We start from the raw sequence: 25,493 nt of genomic DNA, 5'->3' as shown, positions 1-25,493 counted from the left end.
GTGCACAGATTCTGGAGGAACTGAGGACAGGGATGGACTCTAATAGAGGAGATCCAAGTTTCATTTACCTAGCCAGATTACTGATTTTAGCAATCTTTTCGATCTAGTATGTGTCTGGCCCATTCTGGACCACTGCTTTAGCAAAAATGGGATAAAGCAGACTGAACTCTTAAGCACTGCTTCATACAACAGGGTACACCATCAGTACGAGGGGCTTACAGATGCAGTTTCAGGAAGAACACTTTTTCTAGACAAAGGTACTATTGGAAATAATAATAATAATAATAACAACAACAACAAATAATCTTGACTATATCTCCACAGTTAAATCTGTGAGGAAAAACTCCAGATTCCCTCAGAGGGTCCAAAAATTAAGGCAGGCAAAAACATCTTCCTCTTGATGAGTATAGGGGTGGGAAAAAAAAAAAAAAAACAACCAAAAAAAGGGACAGATGGTTGGCTGGACACCAAAGACAGGAGGGTGTTTTTTGGTGGCACAGTTTTGTATTCCGGCCAGGCAAGGTGTCACAGTCCGTGCTGAGGTGGAGAACTAGGCATGCCCTGCAGCTCTGGTGAGGTCCTCAGTTTGCACTGTGAGAGAGCAGTGCCCCACAGCCCACTTTCAGATAGAGCACCCAGGCTTCTGACACAAAACAACATGTGGAAGTTCTGGGTGATCCTGGGACCTGGCCCAGAAATAGCCCTTTATAAATGATAAATAGCCTAGGTTAAACCTAGTTTGGCAGTATGCCAGGCACAACACAACCAAGTCCAAACTGAACAAAACTCTAGTACAGTTTAGGCCAAGAAATTAATCAGTATGGTTCTCTACAGCAAAGAGAGGCTGACCAGCCCTATTCTTGGAAATCTTTTACCTGCAGACACATTTTTTGAGACCTTCTACCCTGCCCATGACTTGAGTGAGTTTTGGCCTTGAATTTGGAACCCCTAAGGGGGAACACAGGGATTTTGTACTGATGTTAGATCAAAAGCATCCTTCTATTTATGCTAGGCTCCACTGCTGTGATCCCGATCTGTTATAACTTCATATTACCTTTTGTCCTGGCACAAGACTCTTGGAGGACAAGATAGTGAAACCTTCCCCAGGTCCATCTTCAGATGTTGAATTTGAAGCTCCTTCTTTTTCATTGTCCTTTTGTTTGTTCTATTTGGGGGGAGAGAAAAAGCAAGAATTCTCAAAGGAAAAAAATAACAATATTCACCCTTATTCAGTAATGGACAGATTTAATGAATTACTACAAATATCGTATTCTCAGATCAATATATCACTCATAGCCTTTTAACCCCAAAAGATTATGTAGCAACAGAGGTCTTCACTGTTTATATAATGCTAAAACATCAGCGGTTCATCTGAGGCATTACATACGTTTGTAGTCACATTAAGAGTCAGGGCACCCACATCCATCTGTAGTTTTACCAACAGTTAAGGTTGTATTCATGGGTGGGTGTGTGCTAGTTTATTTTTGCTGCTGACAGAGCAGAGCTTATACTAAAACAAAGTTAGTAACTTAGTAACCCAGTCAAATTCTCCAAGCTGAAGGAAAAAACAACCTTATGAGCTGAAAAAAAAAAAGTTAAGTCTTAGCTAATAAATCATAAATCTGAATCCCTATTGACATGAGTGAGCCATCACACCTCCACACAAGCAGTCAGAATGGCAAAATGAGATAAATAATAGCTGAAGTTTGCATGAAAAATCCCCTTTGTGGGAGACACTCCTTCGTGCAGCCTAGATCCATGAGCAGCAAACCTGTTTCTACCAGGGCTGCAGGAGCATGTCCTCACATCTCTCAATATTTGCTTTAAGGTATGTCAAGAAGATAACTCTTCCTATCAAGTGCTAAACTCTGGATGTGCACAATTCAAAGTAAGGGGGTAGCAGAGATCAATACACAGAGGCATCCTATTGAGCAACTCTTGTTTTCTTTTTAAAAGTACTTCTGCATATTCTCAGTTATGGAAAAGTATTGAAGTTTTGAGGCCTCCAGAAATATGTGCTTAACAGCAGTTTAAAAAGCTTAGATCAAAGCTTAATATTGTTTAATCCTACGCAATCAAAAATTCAGCAGTGTTTTTAAGATGCATGCTCTGGAATGACAAACCAAGAGCACTGATCTGCATTACTGGTTTACCAAATCAAACCACTTTGGATGTGATAGAGGATGGGCTACCGTAAGGGAAGGTGCAGTGGTCAAATTCCAATCATTTATTCTTCTTGCAACTACTTTAAAAAAAACATTAACAGTACAACTAAGAACACATGAATCAAAGAGCTTGTCAAAATGACATTTATGTACCGTGTCAGGACACGTCCTCTGGACAGTGAAAAATCTTTAAGACCAACCCAGTAACAGTACAATGCTGAAAGCCTGAGATCTCTCAAGTAGAAAACGTTTCCAATTACATCTTGCTTTATTTTAAAAGCTAGAGTTCACTGTCACATGGTTAGTGTGGAGATAAAGAGATTCTACACAGTTATCAAGAAAGTATTGCAAAGGGTGACATGGAAATCTGAAAAGTTGCCCTCAAAGCTTTAAAGGTTTTTGTTATGAAAATTCATTAAAAAAATACTGTGCGTGCCTTTTTTTCCTAAAGCTTAAAGAAAAGATAATCCTGGTGCATCTATTATCATTTCCTACTTCGCACTTCCAGTTGCTACAAACAAACAATGCAGAAGTGCCGATCTATTCCTCCTAATAATCTTAGTTGGGTTTGATCCATTCCCTCTCCCCACACCTCTGGAATCCTGTACCTGCCGCGTGCTTACCTTTTTGGGTGTCCGGGCCTTGGTAGACTTTGCCTTCTTCCCACTCTTTTTGTTCACCATGGATTTCCTTCCCTTCTTCTCAGGAGTAGGCGAAAGGATGGTCTCAGATTTGCCTTTGGCACCCCGTTTCTTGGCAAGAAGCTCTGGCTGAATTCTGGGCAGAACACCTCCGCTTGCAATCGTCACACCTTTTAGCAACTGCAAGGAGAAGCCGTGTAAAGGCGCATGTTACAGATTCTCTTAACCTGCACTCAAGCTATTCTTGCTGACTACATTACATGGATGCACGTAGAGTCCACTCTTCCTGAAGCACTGCACCTTGTCTCCTTATCACAGAAAACCCAAACCAACCCCCAAAAAACTATTAGGGAGAAAATCCATAATGACAAGCGATGTGGCAGGTGATGGTGATGCCAGCCAGCATGTCCTGGAGAACTCTGTTACTGTACTGGTCAATCATTTGTCTCTTCCAGTGCTGGTCTTTCTGCGTACCTGACCTTGGTGACTCACAAGCAGTGAACAAGGGTAAGAGAAGGTAAGTGCCTGCAGGCTACTTTAAAAAATTACTGCACCACAGCCCTGCTCAAAGGACTAGTTGCAGATGCCTTTGGCAGGGAAACAGATTCAGCGAAAGCAAATATGAGCCCCAAGAACCTGCTGTGCAGAGGTGAACAACAGGAATGGGCTCTGATGTTATGTGGAGGACAAAGTCTGGCTAGTTCCTAAAGGACAACACTAGATCTTCTCCAGTTCACAGGCCAGTGACCAGCACCATAGAGCAGGGAACAGGCTGGTGGTGTTAGCACACTTTTCTCTCTCTCTTGGCCTCTGTTTTGACTTTTCAGTCCCCTTGACTGGAAACAGAGCTAGGTGGCTTCATGGGCACCACATTTTCATTATTTAAAGCAGTCAAATTAAGTGCAGGAATCTTTCAAAGTGTGAATGATGTCATATATCTTCACATGGGGCCAACCAAGAAGAGATACTCTGATGCTGACTGAACTTTTCCAGCACCCCTGAATGCTGCAATTCATAGCCTATGCTATGATATCTCTTCTCACTCAACAAGTTTAGCAGACGTGATCCCACAAGTGATCCTCAGAGTCAGAGCACTGCAAGCCGCAGTCTGGTGGCTGGTGGGAATACAGATAGGGAGGCAGTCCTGGAGGCAGCAGTAGCAGAGAGTGAGCCAGACCCCTACCCAAGATGCGCCTCGCAGCCAGTATAATAGAAGACATACATTACTACAGCTTTTGGGAAAAGGTCTTCCATATGGCATGTTTTCTTTAAATGTTGGATGTTCCTGAAGAAGAAATTAAGCATCAAGTTTACTCACTTCAGCAGGACTCACAGGCTACAAAAGAAGCAAAATTTATATTGAAAGGATTTAAGTTAAGATGCTTCAGAACCTTCTTTTTTGTTTGCTTTTAATCAAGAGGGCACAATCATGTCATCTTCTGCTCTAGTAATTGCATTCTCATTCACATGTCAGACCCAACTGTTTCTAACCTTCCATGGTAGCAGCTTCGTTTGTGCCACAGCACGTAACTCTCATACTGAAATGTAAATGGATACCTGATTCAGTTCCTCATCATTTGCCACTGCCAGGAGGATGTGTCTGGGGGCAATTCTTCCTTTCTTATTGTCTCGTGCCGCGTTTCCCGCTAATTCTAGAATTTCAGCTGTAAACACATTGACATAAAAATTAATAACAAGAACGTAGCTTGAAATTCCTTCTTAATATCCATTTACCTTTTCAAGGGCATTTCCCAGTTTAAATGGTCTTTGCTACAGAAAGGCAGAAACCAACCACACTCAACATATTTGCAAATTTACCTAAAATAATTCGTCCTTCCTAATTCCCTAAAGGATAGCTAGCAGAAAATATGCTAAGCTTGGTTCACATAACTTCTTTTACAAGTCCCAAGTCAGAATTCTCTTTCAAAAGAACAAGAAACGCCCTATGAAAATGTACATCAGCAGTCCAAAAATTTAGCAGTAACCCTGTAACAATATAACAGTAAAGCATGCAATGAAACCCCAAAACCTAACACAGACAGTTCTAACAAAACAGCAAGGATTCTCAGAACCAGCTAAGATGAAGACTGAGGTGCATTTAAAGAAATACTTTGAAAGCCAACAAACTAGCCAGGCAATGCTGCAATTCTGCATTAAAGGGCATTGAAAATCTGTAGAGAAGCTTAATTTCAGAACAAGATATGAAAGGTTTGACTTAGATGCAAGCAGAGACAACGTAAGAGCTTCAATGCATGAACTATTGGCAGAAACTTTCTTCTATACCTCCAGGAACAGGAGGCCACTTAAAAAGTAGTTTCTTTAAATTTGCAGTAACATTCGTATTGTGACTGAAGTCCCTGAGCTTTTTCTAATCGTTAGAGAGGAAACACAGATACATCTTTCTGACTTTACTTGAACTGCAGCACTCAGTATAATTCATTAACTTACACAGTTTGGCTCCTACTCTGAAGTTATTTCTCATCTAAGAACTCTACTGAAACACTGAGAAAGAAGGAAGAAGGGAATGTTTTGCTCCAAATAGTCATAAAATTCATATTCATACTTTGTTTCATATCAAAAGTATCAACTGTCCCTGTCTTGGGTTTGTATTTACATTTGTAAAAAACAGGGTAAGTAAATGACAGCCCATCAGTGTCCTATTAATGATATCTTACTCCTTTTCATAAACTAAGTAAAGAACTGTAACTATTACAAAAAGAAGAACTTTCACAAACAAAAAATCTAGTGGAAATCTACATAATGCTCTTTGGCTAAAATCCAAAGGCTTTCAACATGAGGTTTAGCTCAGTTCATGGGAAAAATACAAGTACTCAATTTCACTCAGAATAACAGAAGTACATACTTGTCATCCAGTTTTCTCTGCTACACAGCATATACCTTTAACTAACGTTGGAGATGTAAAAGCTATTTTTTTAAAATTATGCGCACATTCACAGTGAATTGCGTAAGAAACAGTCAGTGTCTGTTGAAAATTTTCACAATTATTTATGCAAAACTTCCAAGAAACATTATCAAAGTTGTGAAGACAAGTAATTAAACTTTAGGAAATAACAGAACTGTGGTTGTGTGTCCTGGTTTCAGCTGGGACGGAGTTAATTGTCTTATTAGGAGCTAGTACAGTGCTGTGTGTTGGCTTTGATGTGAGACTTTTCAGTTTCTCAGGCTTTTTTATCAAAAAGGCTGGGGGGGCACAAGAAATTGGGAGGGGACACAGCCAGGTGAGCTGACCCGAACTAGCCAAAGAGGTATTCCATACCACAGGATGTCACGCTTGGTATATATACCTGGGGGGTTGGCCAGGGCGGGCAGATCATTTCTCAGGGACTGGCTAGGCATGGGGTGGTGAGCAGTTGCATTGTGTACCACATGTTCCTTTCTTCCTTTCCCTCTGGATTTTACTCTTCCCCTCCCCCTTTTCATTATAACTGTTACTGTCATCATTGTTATTACTGTTCTTTCATTCTTACTCTGTTTCAATTGTTCTTATCTCAACCCTCAAGTTTTACGCTCCTTTCCAACTCTCCCCTTCATCCCTCTGGGTGAGGTGGGAGTGAGCAGGCAGCTGTGTGGTACTTAATTATCAGCCAGGGTTAAACCACAATATTGTGGTAACTAGGCTACTGCCCTGAGGAAAGCAGCATTGTGCGATCAGAAATTAGAAATAGTACCGCGCTACAAATACAGACTGGGCCTACACTGAAAGTTAGGGCAGCAACCTTGGCTCTAACATTTCCTAACTGTGGAGCGTCTGACTTGGAACTTTAAAGGAGGAGACTGAAAAGTGATCCTGCATAATTCAGCTATATTCACCCCTGTGGGCCTGCAGGGCTGGAAGTTTAAGACCCTCCTCCCAGACCTCTGCCAATGGAGCTAACGCAGCAGCAGACAGCAGGAACAGATTGCCATCCATTGTGCAGACCAGTACAGAGCAAGAGGAGAGACCCAGGCTTCTCCGCTGGGTTTTGCAGATATGTGCTGACAGCAGAGGAAAATTGCATCAGGGAAGAAGGAAAAAAACAACAAACAACACATACTTACCTGTGTGGTAACTGCAGTTCTTTCAGATGTGCCAACAGGCACATCCTGCTACCTGTGTGCTCACCCCACTCCCCCAGGTTCTGTGTCCTTTGGCCAGTAGCATCCTGATGGTGCACTCAAATGTCCTCTGCCTAATGTTAAGAGCAAAAAATGCAGAACACTCAAATGCCAGCCATCTACCATGGGACACCAGGAAGAAGGGAATCCAAGGTAGAGATGATGCACGGCAGACTGTGGAATATGCATGTAACAAAGGGTGCCAATTATTTGCCTAGGTAAACAATTGCCTTACCTTCTTCTAACAATTGTTTATATGCATAGTTTTCTAATGCTGGAGGCAGGGACTCATAGTCTTAACAACATAAAATGGCACTTGCAAAATGCAACATCAAATCTAGAGGCTTCAGTTATCACATCCTCTGATGATAATAACAGATCCCTAAATAAACTGCTTTATATCTCAAGTAGAAACATCTTGACAGCTGAGGTTACCTAAACTCTAAGAAGACTAGTCTGACAATATAGGTCCCATAATGAAGTCCTATACTATAACAAGCTCTCTTGAAATTGGGCATCTTGATACTCTCAGACAGAAGTTGGTTTTACTTCACATGCTCTCAGCAGCTGGCATTAAGAATGAGTGAAATGTGAAATAATCGTGCCTCCCTCAAGATTCAAAGACACAAAGATAGGTCCACATTGGAAGCATAACTTCAAATTCAGACATCTTCAGCACAGATGGCTAAAGGCAAACTAGCTTATCTATGCACTCCACAGTTTACCTTGGCCTCAGATAGACATTGCATTGCTGGTTAACAGAGTAATGCCTGGAACTATCCACTGACTCTACACAACATCTAGTATTTTTAGAAGAGCCTTTTCTCCTGATTGATAAGCACTCAGGACCAGGGAAGAACCTAACTGTCTCCCAACAGACACATGCAGGAGCCAAGCTATGACTTGAATGGGATTACATCTTCTCATCCTGTGACATACAGGAAAAAGAGGTTTCTTTGGCTGATGGATCAACAGATCTGGAGTGTCTGGGAACTAACAGCATCCTAGCCACCACAGCTATTCATTCAGCTGAGCTTAGCCTGCTTTTGTGAAGTGCTCAGCTGGACTGATAAGAAAAGCATATGAGAACTACTGATAGCAGAATTGGAAAGATTTCAGACAGGTTATCTTGGCTTTCCACTTCCCCTTTAGGATAAGTTGTGACAGTTCTTGTTACACTACCATGTTCAATTCTACCAATAATACCTTTGCTCTGAAAAGTTGTATCAGATGATGGAGTCCTTGGTCCTCAATTTGCAACTGGAAAAGTATCTGCTTGATTTGTCTCTTGGTGGCAGATGAGTACAACAGACAGAAGAGCATGCCAGCTGACGTCCTTTGAAGGAAGAAGTATTTGCTGGTGTTGTGTTCTGCCCTAATTTTGAGAAGATGACTTTCCACTGACATCTTCCATGACTTCCTCTGACCAGCACACCATTCATGTCTTCTTCTTCCTAATCAAAAGGCATCTGTATTCTCTGCCTATATTTTGGGAAGGTGCATTATGGGATGCATGCAGGTGATGTTTGATATAGATGATGACTGTAGTCAGCCCTGTGCACACTCAGAGCACAGTCTGGCATGCGTCCGTTGAAAAGTCCATAAATCCAATGGGACCGAGGCCAATTTTTCATGGAGATTTAACTCTGAAGCCAGTGGAGCCCAACACTGTTCCAGCAAACACAACCTTCTGGACAGGAATTAAGCTGCAGTTTTGCAGTATGATTTTCAAGCCTAACATATAAAACAGCATAGACAGATTATAAAAAAAAGGCCTTAGAACACTGATGAGATCGTCTTCACATTAGCTCATCAGCTGAGGTAAAAGTACCTCTTCTTGAGATACACTGTGGTGATTGCTGGTATTTTAACAATGGGGTTGATATGCCGAGGTACAGATTTGGCATTGATAATGGCTGTGGGGTGCAGCCACAATCAGTCTTGCATACAAAGGGAAAAAATGGGGATCTAGTAGCTCATGACACAGAACACACACCTAAGCCAAAAGGCAGCCTGAACCACATGGCAGCTGGGAATAAGGATCCTCAAGATGCATATGCACCAGATGATGCTAGTCAAGAGACTCAGTGCTTCAGGGCAACACAAATACAGGCCATCAGCAGACCACGTGCACTGTTACCACTCACAGAAGAGTCACTGGTCCATGCTGGGCCCTGGATGAATGCAACCACACAGCTCCGGTCCTGTTTGACCCTTCCAGCCTCATCCACCTCGCCCCTACCCCAGCTATGACTTGCCTTCCCAGCTCCATAGCTGATTCTCCTTTCCTTGAGAATCCACACCTGAGACTTCTATCTGAGTTGCCTTTCCCAGACAGCTTCCATTTCTCATGTCTGCTCTTCACAGCTGTAGTAATAATCAGGCTCAATCTTCCTTTCTAGGTTCTTCATTATGAAGACCCCCTCCATCCAGCCCTTGGCCTGTGCCCTATTTTTCCAATCTATGCTCCAGCTTCCCAGCAGGATTTCTGGACAGCCCTTGCCATTTATTTGCCCACTGGTCATCAGCTCAGCTGTGCCCACTAGCCAGATCCATCCTGGCTATGTCTCTAACATCAATATTCTTCTCCCATAACCATCATCTCCTCAAAGTGTCATCACAGATCTGCTCCCAGTCTCCTCCTCTGATCAGCATGGAACTTGTTCCCAGTCTCTCAGTTAATTCCAGCCTGCCCTTCCCACCTCACAGACAGTAAGCAGGATTAGCTCTCCTTCAATTCCTATTCATGTACTCCCTGCCTTTGGTCCCAGACCTCTTGTCACCTGCTTCTGTGCGGCTTTTGCCTTCACATCAGAGAACTTCCTCCCCTGTGCTTCCCAGTACCGCTGAGACCACAAAAAGCCTGCTCCCTGCTCTCAGTGCTGTGACCAGGAGCAGCCAGGAACAGCAGTAAGAGGGATAGTCCTTCTGAGCACCTGTAGCCATGGGCTGAAGTATGCTCAGCCGCTGTGTGGAGTGGCCCACATGCAGTCCTGTCACACATTGGAGCTGAGAGGTTGAGGCATGCTCTGTGGGGACAATGCATAGGCAGTCTGGGCAGCACTGGGAACTGAGAGAGGCTGGAGCATACTCAGCGAGGACCAAGTCTTCAGAGATTTTAGCTGTTAAAACCAAAGAAGTCTCTGCTGAGCATGAGCAACCTGTGTTTTTTCAGTTACAGCTTAGCCAAAGACAGTAGATTTCTCCGAGATGGCAGAGACCAGCAGTCCCCTTCCATAAAGCATCGAATTTATGCTTAAATGCAGAGAAGCACCCAGGTGTTTAAAGTTCTCATGAATGCTTTAACAAAAAAAATATGGTTCAACCTGCTTCTGTAAGACAGCTAAAGAATCAGACTCCCTTACTCCCACCCTCCTACAGTTAGCCTGAAGCAGTTGCCCTGTATGCAGTCTTACAGCCTGAGTAGCCACCATCTCATAGTTGCAAGTCCATAAGACAAAACTGGAACCTGTCACAGGAAGTATCAGATAATATTAAGAAAGTTACCAGTTTGACATATAATACCCTCTTTGACAACAGCCTTGGAAAACCACATTTCTAAATTTCTAAAGTTTCTAAAGGCTAACCAAAGACTGTATTCACACACACATATTAGGAATAACTAGATCAGCAGGGCTACATGTTGCAACACTTTTTACATTAAACTATCCACCTTTGCAGTCTTTTCAAACAAAACTGGATAGAGCACAGAAACTTCGCTATGGGAAGACCACTATCCACAAGCAGTAACTGTTTGCTCAGAAACATTATTCTATTACAATATATACAGGGTTGGAGGAAGATAGGCTTCTCTCCCTGCTGAACCAAACAGCTTAAAATAGTATTCCCTTACAATTTATGTGGGCCCCCAGCCTACACCTCTAGCAATTTTCTTGCCTGGTTGACTACACACTCTTTTTTCCTAAAAACAAAGTGTAGGCCCACACATAATCTGCCATTACCATATTAATGATTTAAATTAAACTGCATTTACTAGCCATAAGCAGAGCGAAGATTTACAGTGTTCTAGTTCAGATAACAGGTAAACAGTGCTGTTTTTAATGTTATAAAAAGATGACCGTAACTCAGTCTGCATTACCAAAGTGCTGCATATACCAGATGTGCTGTTGACAATTTATTACTACACCTTGTAACAATTGCCACGGCTCAGAACAAGCATCTCCAAATGTTTATCCTAGAAACTCCTTTGAATGCTATGAATCCCTGTGGAGTGGGAAAAGGGAAAAAAGTATTCTTCCCCAGACTGAAGGTCAGCAGAGTCATTATGCAGCAAGCTACTCAGGTATAAAAGCTAGTGCAGTTTCCAAAACCCATGTAATATGGTTTTCATCTTGCAATACCCAGACATCCAGAAGTCTGAAGATGACTTTTAAGTGATTCACAATCAATGATAAAGTAAAGCAAACATATCTTGCTATAGAGAAATGAATATTTATGACATTCCTGAAGAGGCTTGAACCTCCACTAGAAAACATACAGATGCCTACAACAAATACAAGGTTTAAAATCACTGTGGTAGAGCAGGGGAGCTAGAAGAGCTATGAATTCTCTATCCTTCTCTCCCCCTGCTTCCCCCTCCCTACAGCCTCTGAAGCATCCCTGCCTAGTAGCACTCCATGCTGCAGAAAGCTAAACAAGCTCTGCAAGTCACAGACTTCCCTGGTACCGCATAACTGCACCAGCTCCACTGAGATGTATTTCTGCAGATACAAGATTTAATTTTTAATGTATGAAACTGGATTGTACAAATATGAATACATGCATGTTCTTAATGAAATGAAAGATCTTCTTCAAAATCACTTAGACGACCGATCTTTCTCTATGATTAAATGATCTTAATATCAACATGTTTGTTCTTACACAGTAAAAAAAAATAAAATCACTCAAGTGGGAGAGATGTTCAACATCTTGGATTTTGATTCTGCTTTTCAGTGCTGTTATTGCAAAACCAGCTCCTTTTCTGGACTTATCTCCTGAAGGAGCACGGCATGAACATAAATACAAGCTTAAACATTTTGTTTACATTTCTTCCACATAAACAATACTTTTTCACTCCAGAAATAGCCTCAGAAAGAAACAAAAACAGACATTGATTCTCATCCTGCAATTAATCAGCACAGATGCTGCAGTTTCTGTAACACGGGATTAGACACCATCAGAAATTTAATTTTAATAGTGAAGTTACCAGATTTTCTCCAGACCTTTGAAAGAAAATAGTGCGTGAGAACAGGCTTTCATCTGTAAAAAAGACGATAATATTTCCATAAAGACTGGCATGCTATTATAGGGACAACCAGGCTCCATACAAGCTTCTTCAATGCCAGTTTGGCAACAAACTATGCTCCTGAAACATAACCCACTGAGCTAATTCCATGCTGGCTTGTGCCTCCTCACAGGTTCTCTAATGCACCTCAGTCTTGATCTGTAATACCTAAGTAACCTAAATCAGAATCCTCTCTGCACTGGGCATTATAGCAATTTGCTAAGGTGCTGTTTTCTACAATTAAATAAGAAACCGAGCAGACATGATATTAGGACAATCTGAAATATTACAATACATCACAGTATACTGTATCACCATATAGCACCTACCCCTTCCTCTTGAGGTCAATTTCAGAAAGGAAAGGAAAAGAAAACCCAGGGTATGTGGGAAGATTTAAATACTGAAACACTTTCTTTATACACTTAGGCAAGCCAAAAGGTTTTATAAAATACAAATGAACAACCTCCATATTTTGTAACACTTTGTGTTCTGCAAGGAGAAACGCAGCCAGTGAAGCAGTTTATTCACTGAAAAAGCACAACAGATGTACAAGGTGGGTTTGCTTTTCTTTCTCCTGTTATTCGCATCCAGGTGTATCAAAAGCCTAATTCACATCAGTTTTCTCTTGGACAGAAACTACCTAGATGTGACTCCTCACTCTGCAGAGCAATAAAAAATAATTCTTCCAGCTAGTGACCAAGCACGGTGCCTCTAAAGGAGAAAATTTCCATCTTCAGCCTTTTCAAGAAGCAAGTTAATCCCCTTAGCATTATAAGCAAATTTCAACAAATCCTGCAATGTCAGAGCCTGATTTTCAGAAGTGCTGAACATGTTTGCAAACCCATGGATATCCCTGGCTTCTGTGCGTGATCAGCACTTCCAGGATCAGGTTCTTGGTTTACCTGCTAGGTACTCTATGACGGCTGCCATGTAAACTGGTGCTCCAACACCTATCCGGTACTTGTATGTTCCTTTCTTTAAGTAGCGCATCATTCTCCCCACAGGGAAAATAACACCTGCCCTGCTTGAGCGCGAGAGTTTGGACATTTTCTTCTTCCCACTTCGGCCCGACATCTTGCAGCTTTGTGCTTTTCAATTTGCTGGTGATTCTTAACCCCTTGCTCCAAAAGCTGCAAAAGAAATAGGGTTGGTGTTCAGCATGCGAGAAACATCTTTACACGTTATCTTATTCTTCCAGAAAAAAAATCCAAACCCGTTCCAAATACCTCTTAAAGCTGACACATTATTCATTAAAAGCTGGATAACTTGAACATTTGCTATAACTTTTCTTCTGACTACTGCACTGTCAGTGCAGCATTATCACAGAAAAATCTGTTTGGAGAATATAAAAAAATATTAAACAATCAAATGCACATTAAATGTATCTTAAAAAAAATAAACAAAACATCAAACAAAAACCCCAAACAACCACAACCACATCACACTAAGGCAGACATCCGCAACATGGAAGATTTCCATGCTGACTGTTAAGTCAGCAAGTTATGAACAGCTGAGAAGTACTCACACAGCGGACAACATTAAATAAGCAGAAGAGCAGATGATGCTGTCACCTACAAGTAGAGGAAGTCATACTGCTTGCACAGGAGAAGGAAAAACCTACCTACAAACACACTGCCTCTTCACAGGTCTTTCATATGGGGAATTCCACATGCAGGGCTGAAGAGGAGAAGCAGGCAAGCAGCTGTGCTTCAGCAGCTCTCTCCCCATGCCGCTGTGGCCTCAGGAACTGAGCCCCAGGGGCCAGTTCACAGGCTTCATAATTCTCCACAGATCACTTTCACAGCAGCTCCTGGGCACCCCAGAAGCCTTCCTCCGGTGAGCTAAGAGGAGGTCTTTAATCTCTCATCTTAAAAGGACCAGTTTTTTCTGTCCATCAAGCTCCCAAAAGATGTGTTTTTTTCCCTCCACTAAGAGACAATTAGGTGTATACATAGGAACAAAGAAAACGAATCTCACATTCTCCTTGTTTTTCTGGCAACCATGAGATTGCAGGTAAACAGACGACAAACGCTGCAGCCACTCCACTTCAAAGTGCGCACGTGGTCATAGTTACATCCCTAGCTCTCAGTCAAATAATGGGGAAGTTTTAACTCTGTTTACAAAAAGTGTTTTTAACTCCATTTTGATAGTGGCCCTGGTGGCCTGATTATGATCCTGGTTACTCCTCTGAAGTAACCAAAGAGCATGTCTGCCACAGATGGTATTTCTGTCAATGAAGGCACAGCCATTTAAGTCCCAGTATTCATTCATCTCAATGAAACAAGGAAACAAAAGGAAGGAGATAATTTGAAAAACATTGTGATGACTTTAGGTGATACTGTTAAATTTTATCACAATCTGCATTTTAAATAGCCTTCAAAAAAAAAAATTGACACCATTGCAAGCCCTTGGGAACAATCAACATTCATCCAAGGAGGGCACAGAAATCTGTTTTGGTCTTATCCTGCTCATTACAAAGCAAGTGTATATACAAAGAGGGTCACCTGTCCCATAAGAAGCCAGACATTCACAGAAACCAGCTCATTCATAATAGCCAAAGCCAAGGGTCAGTTTCTAGAATAACCTAACTTGAACGCTGGTTTTGCTTACAATATGAAGGAAATAAAATCACCACAGGGTCTGCAGTGATTTATAAAACCCTGGCATGTCCTTGTCTATCAGTCAGATATTTTTTTCTTTCTTTGTGTAATATATTACGTGGGCACAACAGCAAAAGTCGGAAAAGATTAAACCAGTAAACCTATCAGACACGGACACCTCAAAATTAATGTTGCTCATCATCCCACTCAAAGTTCCCTGGGAGCTGCCAGCCTAGATCACAAGTGGTGGTAAAAGAGTTCATAAACTGCCACTTACAAGTGCAGATTAAAGGCAACAGAAACTTCAAACAGATACAAGTGGAAAAAATTTCCAAGCAATCCAATAATTGCATCGATGCAGGAGTAACCAGTTGTGTAGGACAGGGAATATCTGCCAGGAAGCAGCTTTGTTTATTAGGACCAGCAGGTTACAGCGGGGGAAAAAAACCCAAAGCCGTTTTGAAAAGGCAAACCTTGCATCAAGGCGCATATAAGCAAGAGGACAGCCAGCGCTGCGCTGAGGAGCCACGTCCAACCACAGATACCACACTTCAGGCATGCGCAGCAATGAGAATCCAAAGGAGGTTGATAAGAACAATCAGACATCTAACACAAACTAAAAGGGAAGGCAAAAAGAAGTGGGGAGACATGATAATGGTCTTTGGAGATGTAAAAGGCTGCTTCAAAGGTGGAGGGAGTAAGCGTTCCCTGTAAGAGTACAGGACAAGAGCAGGACTAAAGCTGTGTAGCAGGGAGGAGAGTGGAGCACTGGACATGGTCAGACAGGGAGATGGCAGAATCTTCCCACCAGGACAACTTTAAACCGGTTAGAGAACATATGTCAGAAATGGATCTGCCTTGGGAGTGGAGGATGGATGAGGTGATCTCTTGAGGTCCCTTCCTCCCAGCCCTCTTGCTCAATGAAATGCGCAATTTGTGATAAACACTTTATAAACTTGCAATTTCACATTACGCTACCAATTAACCTTTATAAAGTGTCCTTTTCAGTTCGTGATAACTGACATTCAAATTAATGAATAAACGTAGGCTGGGAATTAGGTTTCTAGCCATCAGGGGAGCAAACTTCTGCAACAGCCTTCTCTTATGAGTAATACGAGCAACAGTAACTCATTTTAAGGTGGAACTTAATAGATGTATGCACTAAGCTACAATGTGATTCCTGCAATACCAGCAGGACAGTTTCATCATCTGAGAGTTCAGTCCTGTACTAAAATCCCTACAGAGAACCATGATGAAAGAGTACACTACAAACAACCATGTATCAAAATCATATTAAGCAAACCTCTCATATATTTCTCTTAGAGTACCAAATCCCAATCACAGTGTAAATCAAGGGGGAAAAAAAGCAAACATCATGAGATTACATCCACAGAAAATGCTGTAGTTGCACTTGATCTCTGCAATAGAAAATCGAAAGATATTTGTATAACTACACTGCTCTAGGGCATGCTGTTGCATTATATAAATTTCTGTTTAATTAATTACTTCTGGCTCAATCTTCTGTTGTCTCACTGAACTTTCCACCCCTGTCTATCCCTTTATTTTTCCCTTCTGTCTCACAGCAAGTCTCAGGCATTTTTCCCCCTGCTGCCAAGGCAACCTTTGGAATCCCAAAACATGTTTCCAAATACACTGCAGGTAACAGATCAGGTATGTTTGTGGAATTTTGTGAGAGCCTAAATACAAAAGAGGTTTCAGAACTCTGCTAATGTGCTCTCTCTCTCTCTTCTTTGCAACTTACATGGACCAGGAGTGACACATACAACAGTATGTTCTTGTCTCATCTTGTCTTGAATCCTACGGCAGGCAATCTTTGGCAGAAATCCAAGCTATGGCATAGTCACATCTAGAAGAATGTAACTCCTGTGGACCTGTACAAAGACATGTGGCATGCTGGGGTTGCCAACTATCTACGCTAGGCACCTTGGAAGGTGGACACTAAGGGAATGGTTCACTGGTTCAGGTGACTGTCAGTCTTTGGGATCTTGAAGCTCTCTTGCACAGAAGAGCTACGCCTGATCTGCAGCAAGGCCCCAGGTGTTCGGGCTCTGTGGGCTCATTCCTCTCATGGGCAGGGATTTGGTTTACCTTGCAGAATGCACGTCAGCTCAGCCCTGACAGTGTTATGTGGTGCACTCACCTGAACTCACCAAAGCTGCCAACAGCTGAAGAGCTACAAGTTGAACACTGCTGTCCCAGTTGTTCTCTTGATACAGCTAAGCATCAAGGGCTTATCAGCTGAGAAGCACTTCAGTCTATATTGGTTCCCTCACTGCCTGCTGATTAATTGCTTCTACGTTTGCCCTTATAAACAAGTCTCCATTAAAAAAAAATACAGCCATGCCATCTATGTGAAGCTCCTTGGTGAGTTAGAAGTGCGTCTATATCTGGCTACCATGACATCATGAGGCTTAGGCAATTTAAAGCAATTAATTTTTCCAATCCCTTAATTGGTCACGGCACACTCCTACTCTGCCATGATTCCAACATCCCTGTGTTGCTAGGGGGGATTTAGTAGCTACCAGATTTCCCAGAGCTCTCTACAATACGATGAAAATAGGGTAGAATTTCGCAAGATGGGCTTTCCTCTGTTGAGTTCTATCTTCTTCAGAGCCCAAAGCAACCAGCAACATTTTCCTTCTACCTGTTGGAAAAAGAGCTCTACCTCCCCACCTCTCTCAGGTAGGTCTGCTTTGGCCACTTGGGGAGGGTCCCTCTGTTACAGATGCTACCACCTTGTTTTCTTCCACCACGATTACCAGTAGAGGGTGATGACTGCTGGACACTGTAACAACAGACCACCCTGGGACATTCCTTTCACCATTGTGCAATTTGCATCACACCACATCCCAGTGGATCAAGTTTTACCAAAGCAACTGTAAAACCACTTCCCAGTTCTTCCTACACAGATGCTCAGAAGAACAAAATCTCATAATCATCTTTAGGTGGCAAGGACAGATACAAATTTTAGAAAAGTAAGAACAACCTGCAGACACAGAAACAGACTGCAACCTCCAAGTGAGCCTGAACTTGAAAACCCGGCCAGGAAACAGTTTCAGAGGTGAACATGTAAAGATCTGGTAAGAATGCACAGATGCACATCAGAAAGCTCAGTGCAGTACAAAATGCCTAAGATATACGAAATCTAATTTTTTCTTTAAGAAAAATCACAAAAAACAGTAATAGAAAAGAAAGATTAGTTTGCACAAGATAGCAACAAAACTGGTGCAACACTGGTGGAGAAAAGTAAATTCTGGCTGTTCCTCCTCACGTCCCAGATCACACACAAGACAGAGGCAAGCTAACAGCTACACCAAATGTGAAACACATGCTAGCAACTAGTTATCACTAAATAACAGTGCAGTGATTAGGTAAATTCCTAGTCAGATTAAAACAGCTGGCATTGCAGCTTATCCTTTTGGACTTTACAGGTGGCCACAATGTCATCTGGCAGACAAAATTTAGCAGTGTGCCGAACGCCCTCCCTCAAACAGCCAAAGGTTTAGAAACAGCCATCACACTGGGAGCTACACCAGAAGCTCACGTGGGCTAACATTCAGGCACCGCTGGATGCCAACCTTGGTGGCCTGGCTCACAGAACTAACACCCGAGTCATTGCAAGGCTTTGTACCAGAACCGTTTCTACTAAAATTATTCACCAATGATGCCTTGGGCACCATCCCCAGACGGTTAATACATACTTGGCATCTAGGAATCTTGACTTCCAAATATTGAGAAAACTGGAACTCAGCAGGCAAAGACTGAAATCAAGGACATGCAGGACTACCAACACACCTGCACTTTCCTCACCTCCAGCTGTTTGAAGAGTGAGGAGTTGACAAGCAATCCAAAAACACATCCAGGGGTCAACTCAGACTGCACACTCATATACAAATGCCACTTTATGAACATAACTCAGAAGACCTAAAGCAGGAGCTTGTTACCTCAATAAAACGGTAAGGCACAGCCGATGCCCTATTGCACAGGGCTACTCAGTGGGCAAGTAGTACGCCACCCGGATAGACACAGAATGCGTTTCTACTGGAAGAAGCTTCACGGGCACACCAAAGCCAAAAGGACCCAGGGGTCCTACCAGAAGCAGCTTCCCCTTGCAAATTACCGAGGCTGACTGCCCGCGGCACAGCACGGCTCGCAGACTGAGGGGATGAGCCTCCATATCGACTCAGAGTCTTCTTCTGACTTTGCTGAGAGCTGCTGAGCTCGCAGGGGCCAAGCTGATCACCAACAAGCCGCGGAGGCCGCCTCAGGGACCACCCGGCCGGGGCCGCCCGCTGAGGCGCCGCGCCGTTGCCTAGACACATCCGCCCCGCCCACTCCCCTCCTCGCCCCGACGCGTGCCCCCATTGGCCGCCCGCAGAGCTGAGAGCACCGCCCTCCTCGCCCGCTGATTGGCCAGCAAGCCGAGCCCACCTGCACGGGGGGAGGCCGCAGCGGAACCCGGGCTCGGAGGGAGCGCACCGATTGGCCGGGAGCCGGTGAGCGACGGGAAGGCGCCGGGGGTGCGAGGCGGGGCCGCGTGCGCGCTCCGCTGCCGGCCGCGCAGGCGCCCTGAGGCGCGGCGGAGGGGGGGAGTGGCCGCTGGCTTTCCCGCGCAAACGCTCCCCCCACCCTCCCATCAGCGGGCTCGCTCCCGCCGCCACGGAGGCTTCGTCCGCTGCTTGCGAGGGGCGGTGGCGGCGGTCGCCGCCGTGAAGCGCGTCCCCCGAACGGGAAGCGCTGCGCCTTCGCCGGGCTGCGGGACGCAGGGGGAGGGAGGCAGCGAGCCGGAGCCGCAGGCGCGCGGGGCTCGCGCGCAGGCCCCAAGGAGGCCTCGCGCCCCCACGCCCCCCGGAGCCGGCCCCGGGCCCGCGCGCGCCGCCGCCGCCTCGCGCCCCAACCGTCGCCGGCGGCGGTTCCTCCCCACAGCCGCACACCGCCCCCCCCCCCCCCCCCCCCCCCCCCCTTCCCCTCACGGCGGCCGGCCACTAACCCCGGCCCCGGCCGGTCACCCCCGGCAGCTGCGGAGAAAGGCAGCAGCGGCGGGAGGAGGAGGTGGGTTGGGCGGCCGGGAGCGGGGAGAGGGAAAGAGAGGAGCGGGCCTCGCCGCGGCCCCGGAGCCCCCGCGCCGCCGCTCCCCTCACCTGCCGGCGCCCGCCGCCGCCTCCTTCTTCTTCTCTTTCCTTCCTTTTTTTTTTCTTTTTTTTTTTTCTCCCTCCCCCTCTTTTCCTCCTCTCCTTGCCCCCCTTCTCCTCCCCCCCCCCCGTCCCTTTTTGGCTCCCCCACCCCCCCCACCCGCACCCTTGCTCCGCCTCAGCCGCCGGCTCTCTTCCCGTATTGTATGTTTCAATGGCGATGGCGGCGGCTCCTCTTGAGGGGGGGTGGAAGGGGTTTCCTCCTGCTCCGCATACCGCCTCTAGGAGGAGTCACTGCAGCCCGGGCCTGCAACAACCCCCCTATCGCTGCCGCCCTCCCAGACATCGCGCTGCTCCTCCTTGCCCGGGCCCCAGGGCTGCTGCTGCTGCCGCCTTACCACAGGCGCCCCCTCCCCGCCTCTTCCACCGCTTCCCACCCCACGCACGCTGAGGGGAGAAAGGGCTCCTCTGACCCCAGGCCCCAGGAGCTGCCGAGCTTGCATTCGTCGGGAGCATAAAGGGAGAAAGCCCGGCTTCCCATCCTTCCCCTGGTCACAGGATGGAGGAGTTTGGAGCCGCAGAGGTTTCAAGGGAGTCCCAGCTTGGCTAATGCTCGAGGATAGGTTTTGAGGCATCCTCCGCCCACCCTGCCCGGTTTTTGTCTGGAAGGGAGCCGCCCATCCCTGCATCCGTTAGGCAAGGTGACCTGCGCGTCTTGGAACGGTGCATCTAATCCAAATGTTCCAGCATCCCCAAACTGGCTTAAAACGGCCGTAACAAAGAGTACTGGCAGCTCTTTGTGTTTTGTTGCATTGGAGCATTTAAGGCGTTCACAAGCTTTTCAACTTAGCCAGGAGAGCTGCAAACTTAACTCGCTTTATAAATGAAAGCTGAGGGTTTGGTTTTTGCTTTAGTTTAGTGTTGTGTATTTTTTTTTTTTCCCCGCAGTTGCACGGGTGCAATAGCTTCAGCTCTGAGACACACAATAAGTGATTGTATTACAAGTCTCACAGTATTATCTGTTGGCAGCACTAAATACATGATCACACAGACTGAAGATCACTGCAAACAGAAAAGTGGAGGGCAACACCTCTTAAGCTGGTCTGAGTGATTTTTTTTTTAACATAAAGTCGGGTTTATATTGTCATTCCTGTATAAACATTCTGCATCGTTGCACTGATGTCACTTGAAAGTTATTTGGGGGCTACTGTAATGCACCAGGAAGTACAGTATGAACCCAGACCGCTCCAACTCAGGTGCAATGTTACTTTAGGAGGGTGGCTGGGAACAGAACAGACTGATAAAGAGGCATCCATGCTTTCAGCTTTCCTTTTGTTGCCATAAAAAAAATCATAAATGTTCACTGGCTTCCTGGAGTTTGTTTTTGGCTCTGCCAAAGTAAACTGTTGTGTCTGAATAGAATAGCATCTGGTAGGGAAAAAAGCGATGAAGAATTCCTGCAGGTTATATTAACTGTGGACCACACCATCTCCTGAAGAAAGAGGGTGCGAGCTGAGAACCTAGGGTTTTCTCAGCTGCTCTGTGACCCTGGGTAAAGCATATTACTAAATGTGGCTGTGTTTTGACTGTCACTAAAATGGAGATAAAGATACCATTGCTTTTTTTAAAGAAGCCATTCAATGAATAAGCGATGTAATGCATTTCTCTGGATTAATGCTTTGGAGTCTGTTCTCTTCTGCACTTTATTTTGAAAAGAATGTCAAAATGCTTTGAAACCAAAGGAGGAAAACTCACATGTATGAGCCTGAATTATTTTATGTGTAATGGGAAGCCTCACTTGGCTCTTCCCTGTTGAGACTTAGAACTTAGCAAAGGAAAAAAAGATACCTGTAGAATTGTAAGTGTATTGAATCATATTGGGAGGGTAGAAGGAATACGAATATTTTGGAACTACTAGGCATAAAAATGAAAGACAATGTAAAATCCATGTGAAAAAGTAGGAACAGTATTGACATTTTTCTATTTCCAGATACAAATAATTGCATCCAATAATCCTAGCTATCATGCATGTGGTACATAGCTTTGTAATTAAAAATAATTTGAGAGGAGGCAAACCAAGCATCACAATTTTTTGAAAACATTCCTGATATGTTACAGATTAACATCAAATAGTTGCTATGTGGTAACAACACAAACATGTAGGAGGTCTTTAAGGGGAAAAAAATATGACTCTGTATGAGACAAACTTTCAACATCAGAACAGCTCATTCTGTTTACAAAAATATTTTTCTGTTTATAAACAGCATTCTCCTTACATTCAGACATACTTTCAGATTTAATTTTGCGCTTGTCACATCCACCACATAGATGTGTACCATTCAGATGGATCAGGTGAAATAAATTGATGTAAGGGTGGGGCTCCTCTTCACATTTGCCTTTCATAGTATGATGTGGTTGTCAAATGTTACAGCCTTAGAAGAAACTTCCCACATCCAGTGAGTGCGGGGCTGCGGCCTCCTAATACAGCTTTTGTGTTCCCTGAAATAAGAATCTTAATTCCTGCAATTTCTTCTTTATCACCAGCACCAGTTTGTTCTACCAGTTTTCACAGCGTCAGTAAGGACAGTACATCCCAGGAGTGGTCGGTCCCTGAGCAAGTCACTGCACTACTGGCAATAAAGCAGGTATGAAAGAAGGGAACTATTTTGCAGCTGGTTTCTGCTGTTGCCTACATTATTTCTGTGGGGACTGAAGCCTGGGAAGAGTTTCTGTGTTTGGGGAAGCAGCACCAGCATGGAGAAAACACAGATACTTAGCTACCCTTGATAGCTAAGGAATTGTCATCGACTCACAAACCACAACATGGCTTCCCCACAGTAGGAGACTGAAGGAAGCAGAAGTGCTAGAGGAGGGGAGGAAGTCTAAGACATTCATACTGTACCACTGGTTTTAATTTTTTTTAAGTCAGTCATAGATGTCTGAATTTAATACTAATACTCCTGCTTTTCTGGTTTTTAATTGTCCCACTATAAAGTACATTTCACCTCTGTCTTTCTCTCTCCAGTGGATACAGCTTGTCCTTAACCTAAACGTTAATAGCATTATATGTTTATGTTGTCTTAAGTATTTCTGGAAGATTCTGAGTTGCTTTGTGACACAGGAATAAAAAATTTTTGGGTAGAACAGATCAGAGCAAGGCAACATTTGAAAACAGTTACCACATGTGAATTATTCTGCAGTAACTGCAATTTTGGAACTGCCTGCCTTTTTAGAGCAGCTGTGATACATGGGTTGTCCTCTCCAGCTCTGAGTTCAGTGTTGAACACTAAGACTGCAATGGAAAAGTGGTAAGCAGCAGGTCACCTAAACCACGTGGTGAGGAATGTAATGCAGAAGATGGATGAAAGATTTTTGGTCACAGTAGCTGTATGTTCTGGCCATTTAGATCTGGTTGTTCAAGGGAGAATTGTTACCAACTAGCATTCTTCAAGACAAAAATTTGCAATGCTGGATTAAGAGAGAGCTTTTCCCAATCAGCAGGAGTGGATCTGCCCTCACTAGGTTGTGCAAAGACCATCTGCCGGTTGACTTCCCAGTGCAAATACAATCTGTTACGTTGTCAAAATAAACAACATATCTATTGATGGAGCCTTTCTAGACTGCTGACTGCCTAACTCTAGCTATTGGGAGAACAGCCTGTTTATGGCACTCTCACTTTTGGGCAAAGCTGTTACATCTCAAACATTGTAATGAATATTTCATAGCTTCAGAACCAAGAGATATGGCTTTACTCTTGCTTAGGCTGGCAGGCATCCAGGGTCATCCTGGCAGCACACTAATGTCAAGTACTCTGAAAGCTCTCTCTTATGGGTGTATATAATCCAGAAACTTTATCAAATCAGTGTAAGCGCTGTCATGTCATTAGGATAACCTAGTATGATCAAAGTTGATGTGTGTATGTTATGGCAGTAGATAACAGATGTAATAGAGTTCTGCAAATAATCTATATTTCTGTAATGACTTCCCCCCCCTCTTCTCTGAGCTGTTTTTTAATCCCTCCTCCACCCTCCGTACTGCTTATGGGGTTATTATACTAGTAGGTTGTGTACAATGAGCTTTTCTTCTTAAAGCTAAATCCTAACTTTTCAAAGAGTTCTCTTACAGTAGCATTTTTAAAATTAGATCATCCCATCTACTTCAGAATTAAACTGTTTTGTGTGTGTCAGATTCTGACATGGTGTTTAAGGTAGATTTAGATAGTTAGGATGTCTTCAAAAGTCACAGGTTAGGTAGCGCGTAAGCAAGGAGAGAGGTCTTTCCTGCTCGTACACTGACAGATTCTAGAAGTCAAATGATGCTTGTTAGCTTAAAACAAAATAATTAAAAAATTAAATGTGTTTCCATCCTTTTTTTAAAAAAAGGAGTGTTTTGATCCTTGCTCCTTATCCTTAAACATACCAATGCAGACTGCAGAAATTATTGTCTTGACTCAGTTATTTCTTAATCATATAAGTAAAAATACCAATTTAATACAAATATTTGAATGGTTGTGTTTATTCACAACAATCACTATTTTTTTGGTCAAGTGGAGTTTTATGAATATATCTTTCAGAACTGCAGAAAACAGAGTAAGAGAACAAAACCCAGAAAGAAGAGCAAAGATGGAGCACCATGTCATTGCACTGTTGATCATCAAGTCACTCATCTACAGATCACTTCAGATCCATACTGCAGGCTACTTTCTTAGCAAACTGGCATATCACATACAACAAGATCAATATTTCCCACTTCTCACAATGCTGCAAAGGGATTTTTTTATAGTTACATCTGATCAGTTTTTCCTGTGCTAGTAAAAGATGTTTGTCCCTTTGCACTTACACTCTTTGGTATAGTTTGGAGCTCTGACACATATTTTCTTTCTCCTCTGGTGACATTTACAAGAACATTATCTTCCTGGAAGGGACTATTAAGCTCCATGTTCTTTTCAGAGAAACTTCATGGGACAGGACAGCACTGCTTGTTTGTCTTGCTTTCATAATTGTTCCCAAGTTGGGTTTAAAACAGTCAATTTACATTGTTAAAATAACTGATTGTTTTTTCCTGAGTTGACTAAAAAAACCTGACTATTTTTTTTTTTTTTTTACAGAGCCCTCAGGGGAAAAAATATATCTAAAAGTCTCAAACTGTGACCTATAAATAATAAATGAAGATGCATAGAAATAAGACTACCTTTGGGTCTCATGTTTGTCTGACACAGTATGCAGCAAATCTCCAAAACTTTTATTTATTGCACAAGTGCAAAATTTTACTACTCTTCCAGGGTATAACAATATATATCCAGAAGCCATCATTTTTATAAAGCAAGAGTGACCTTAAAGCCTTAAGGAATGATAGAAATCATATGTTCCAAATACATTCTCCTTTCCAAGTTGGAGCATCCAAACACACTCATTTTTCTATGTAGCTTAATGCATCAGTCACTGTTAAACATCCAGATCCTTGAGGATTTCGCCTCATGATCCAAGGCTCATTATATCTATACCCGGAGGAGGTCAGGAGCGAGAGGCACTTAC

General features: G+C 43.5%; 1 protein-coding gene and 1 long non-coding RNA gene across 6 annotated transcripts in view; one reads left to right on the top strand and one right to left on the bottom strand.

Moving 5' to 3' along the window:
* Nucleotides 1-20,829, bottom strand: part of LOC119153280 (core histone macro-H2A.2) — a 29,093-nt gene extending 8,264 nt beyond the window's left edge. Inside the window, exons 1-6 of one of the 5 annotated variants that reach the window (XM_037399499.1) lie at nucleotides 20,126-20,829; nucleotides 13,433-13,538; nucleotides 13,109-13,336; nucleotides 4,364-4,470; nucleotides 2,789-2,986; nucleotides 1,055-1,165 (exon numbers count right to left, since the gene is read on the bottom strand). In XM_037399499.1, coding sequence (XP_037255396.1) covers nucleotides 1,055-1,165; nucleotides 2,789-2,986; nucleotides 4,364-4,470; nucleotides 13,109-13,280 — 588 coding nt within the window. In that variant the 5' untranslated portion in view covers nucleotides 13,281-13,336; nucleotides 13,433-13,538; nucleotides 20,126-20,829. Of the gene's footprint in view, nucleotides 1-1,054; nucleotides 1,166-2,788; nucleotides 2,987-4,363; nucleotides 4,471-13,108; nucleotides 13,337-13,432; nucleotides 13,539-18,771; nucleotides 19,137-19,968; nucleotides 20,022-20,125 lie in introns of those variants that run through there. The other 4 variants (XM_037399497.1, XM_037399501.1, XM_037399500.1 and 1 more) reach the window with 4 other exon arrangements.
* On the top strand, nucleotides 19,795-25,083 carry LOC119153281. The gene is made up of 3 exons (XR_005106103.1): nucleotides 19,795-19,879; nucleotides 22,504-22,604; nucleotides 24,533-25,083. It is a non-coding gene; the product is annotated as an uncharacterized LOC119153281 (long non-coding RNA).
* The last annotated feature ends 410 nt before the right edge of the window (nucleotides 25,084-25,493 follow it).

This window comes from Falco rusticolus, chromosome 9 (assembly GCF_015220075.1).
Source record: "Falco rusticolus isolate bFalRus1 chromosome 9, bFalRus1.pri, whole genome shotgun sequence".
NCBI lineage: Eukaryota > Metazoa > Chordata > Aves > Falconiformes > Falconidae > Falco > Falco rusticolus.
This window is presented reverse-complemented; position numbering and strand designations above follow the sequence as displayed.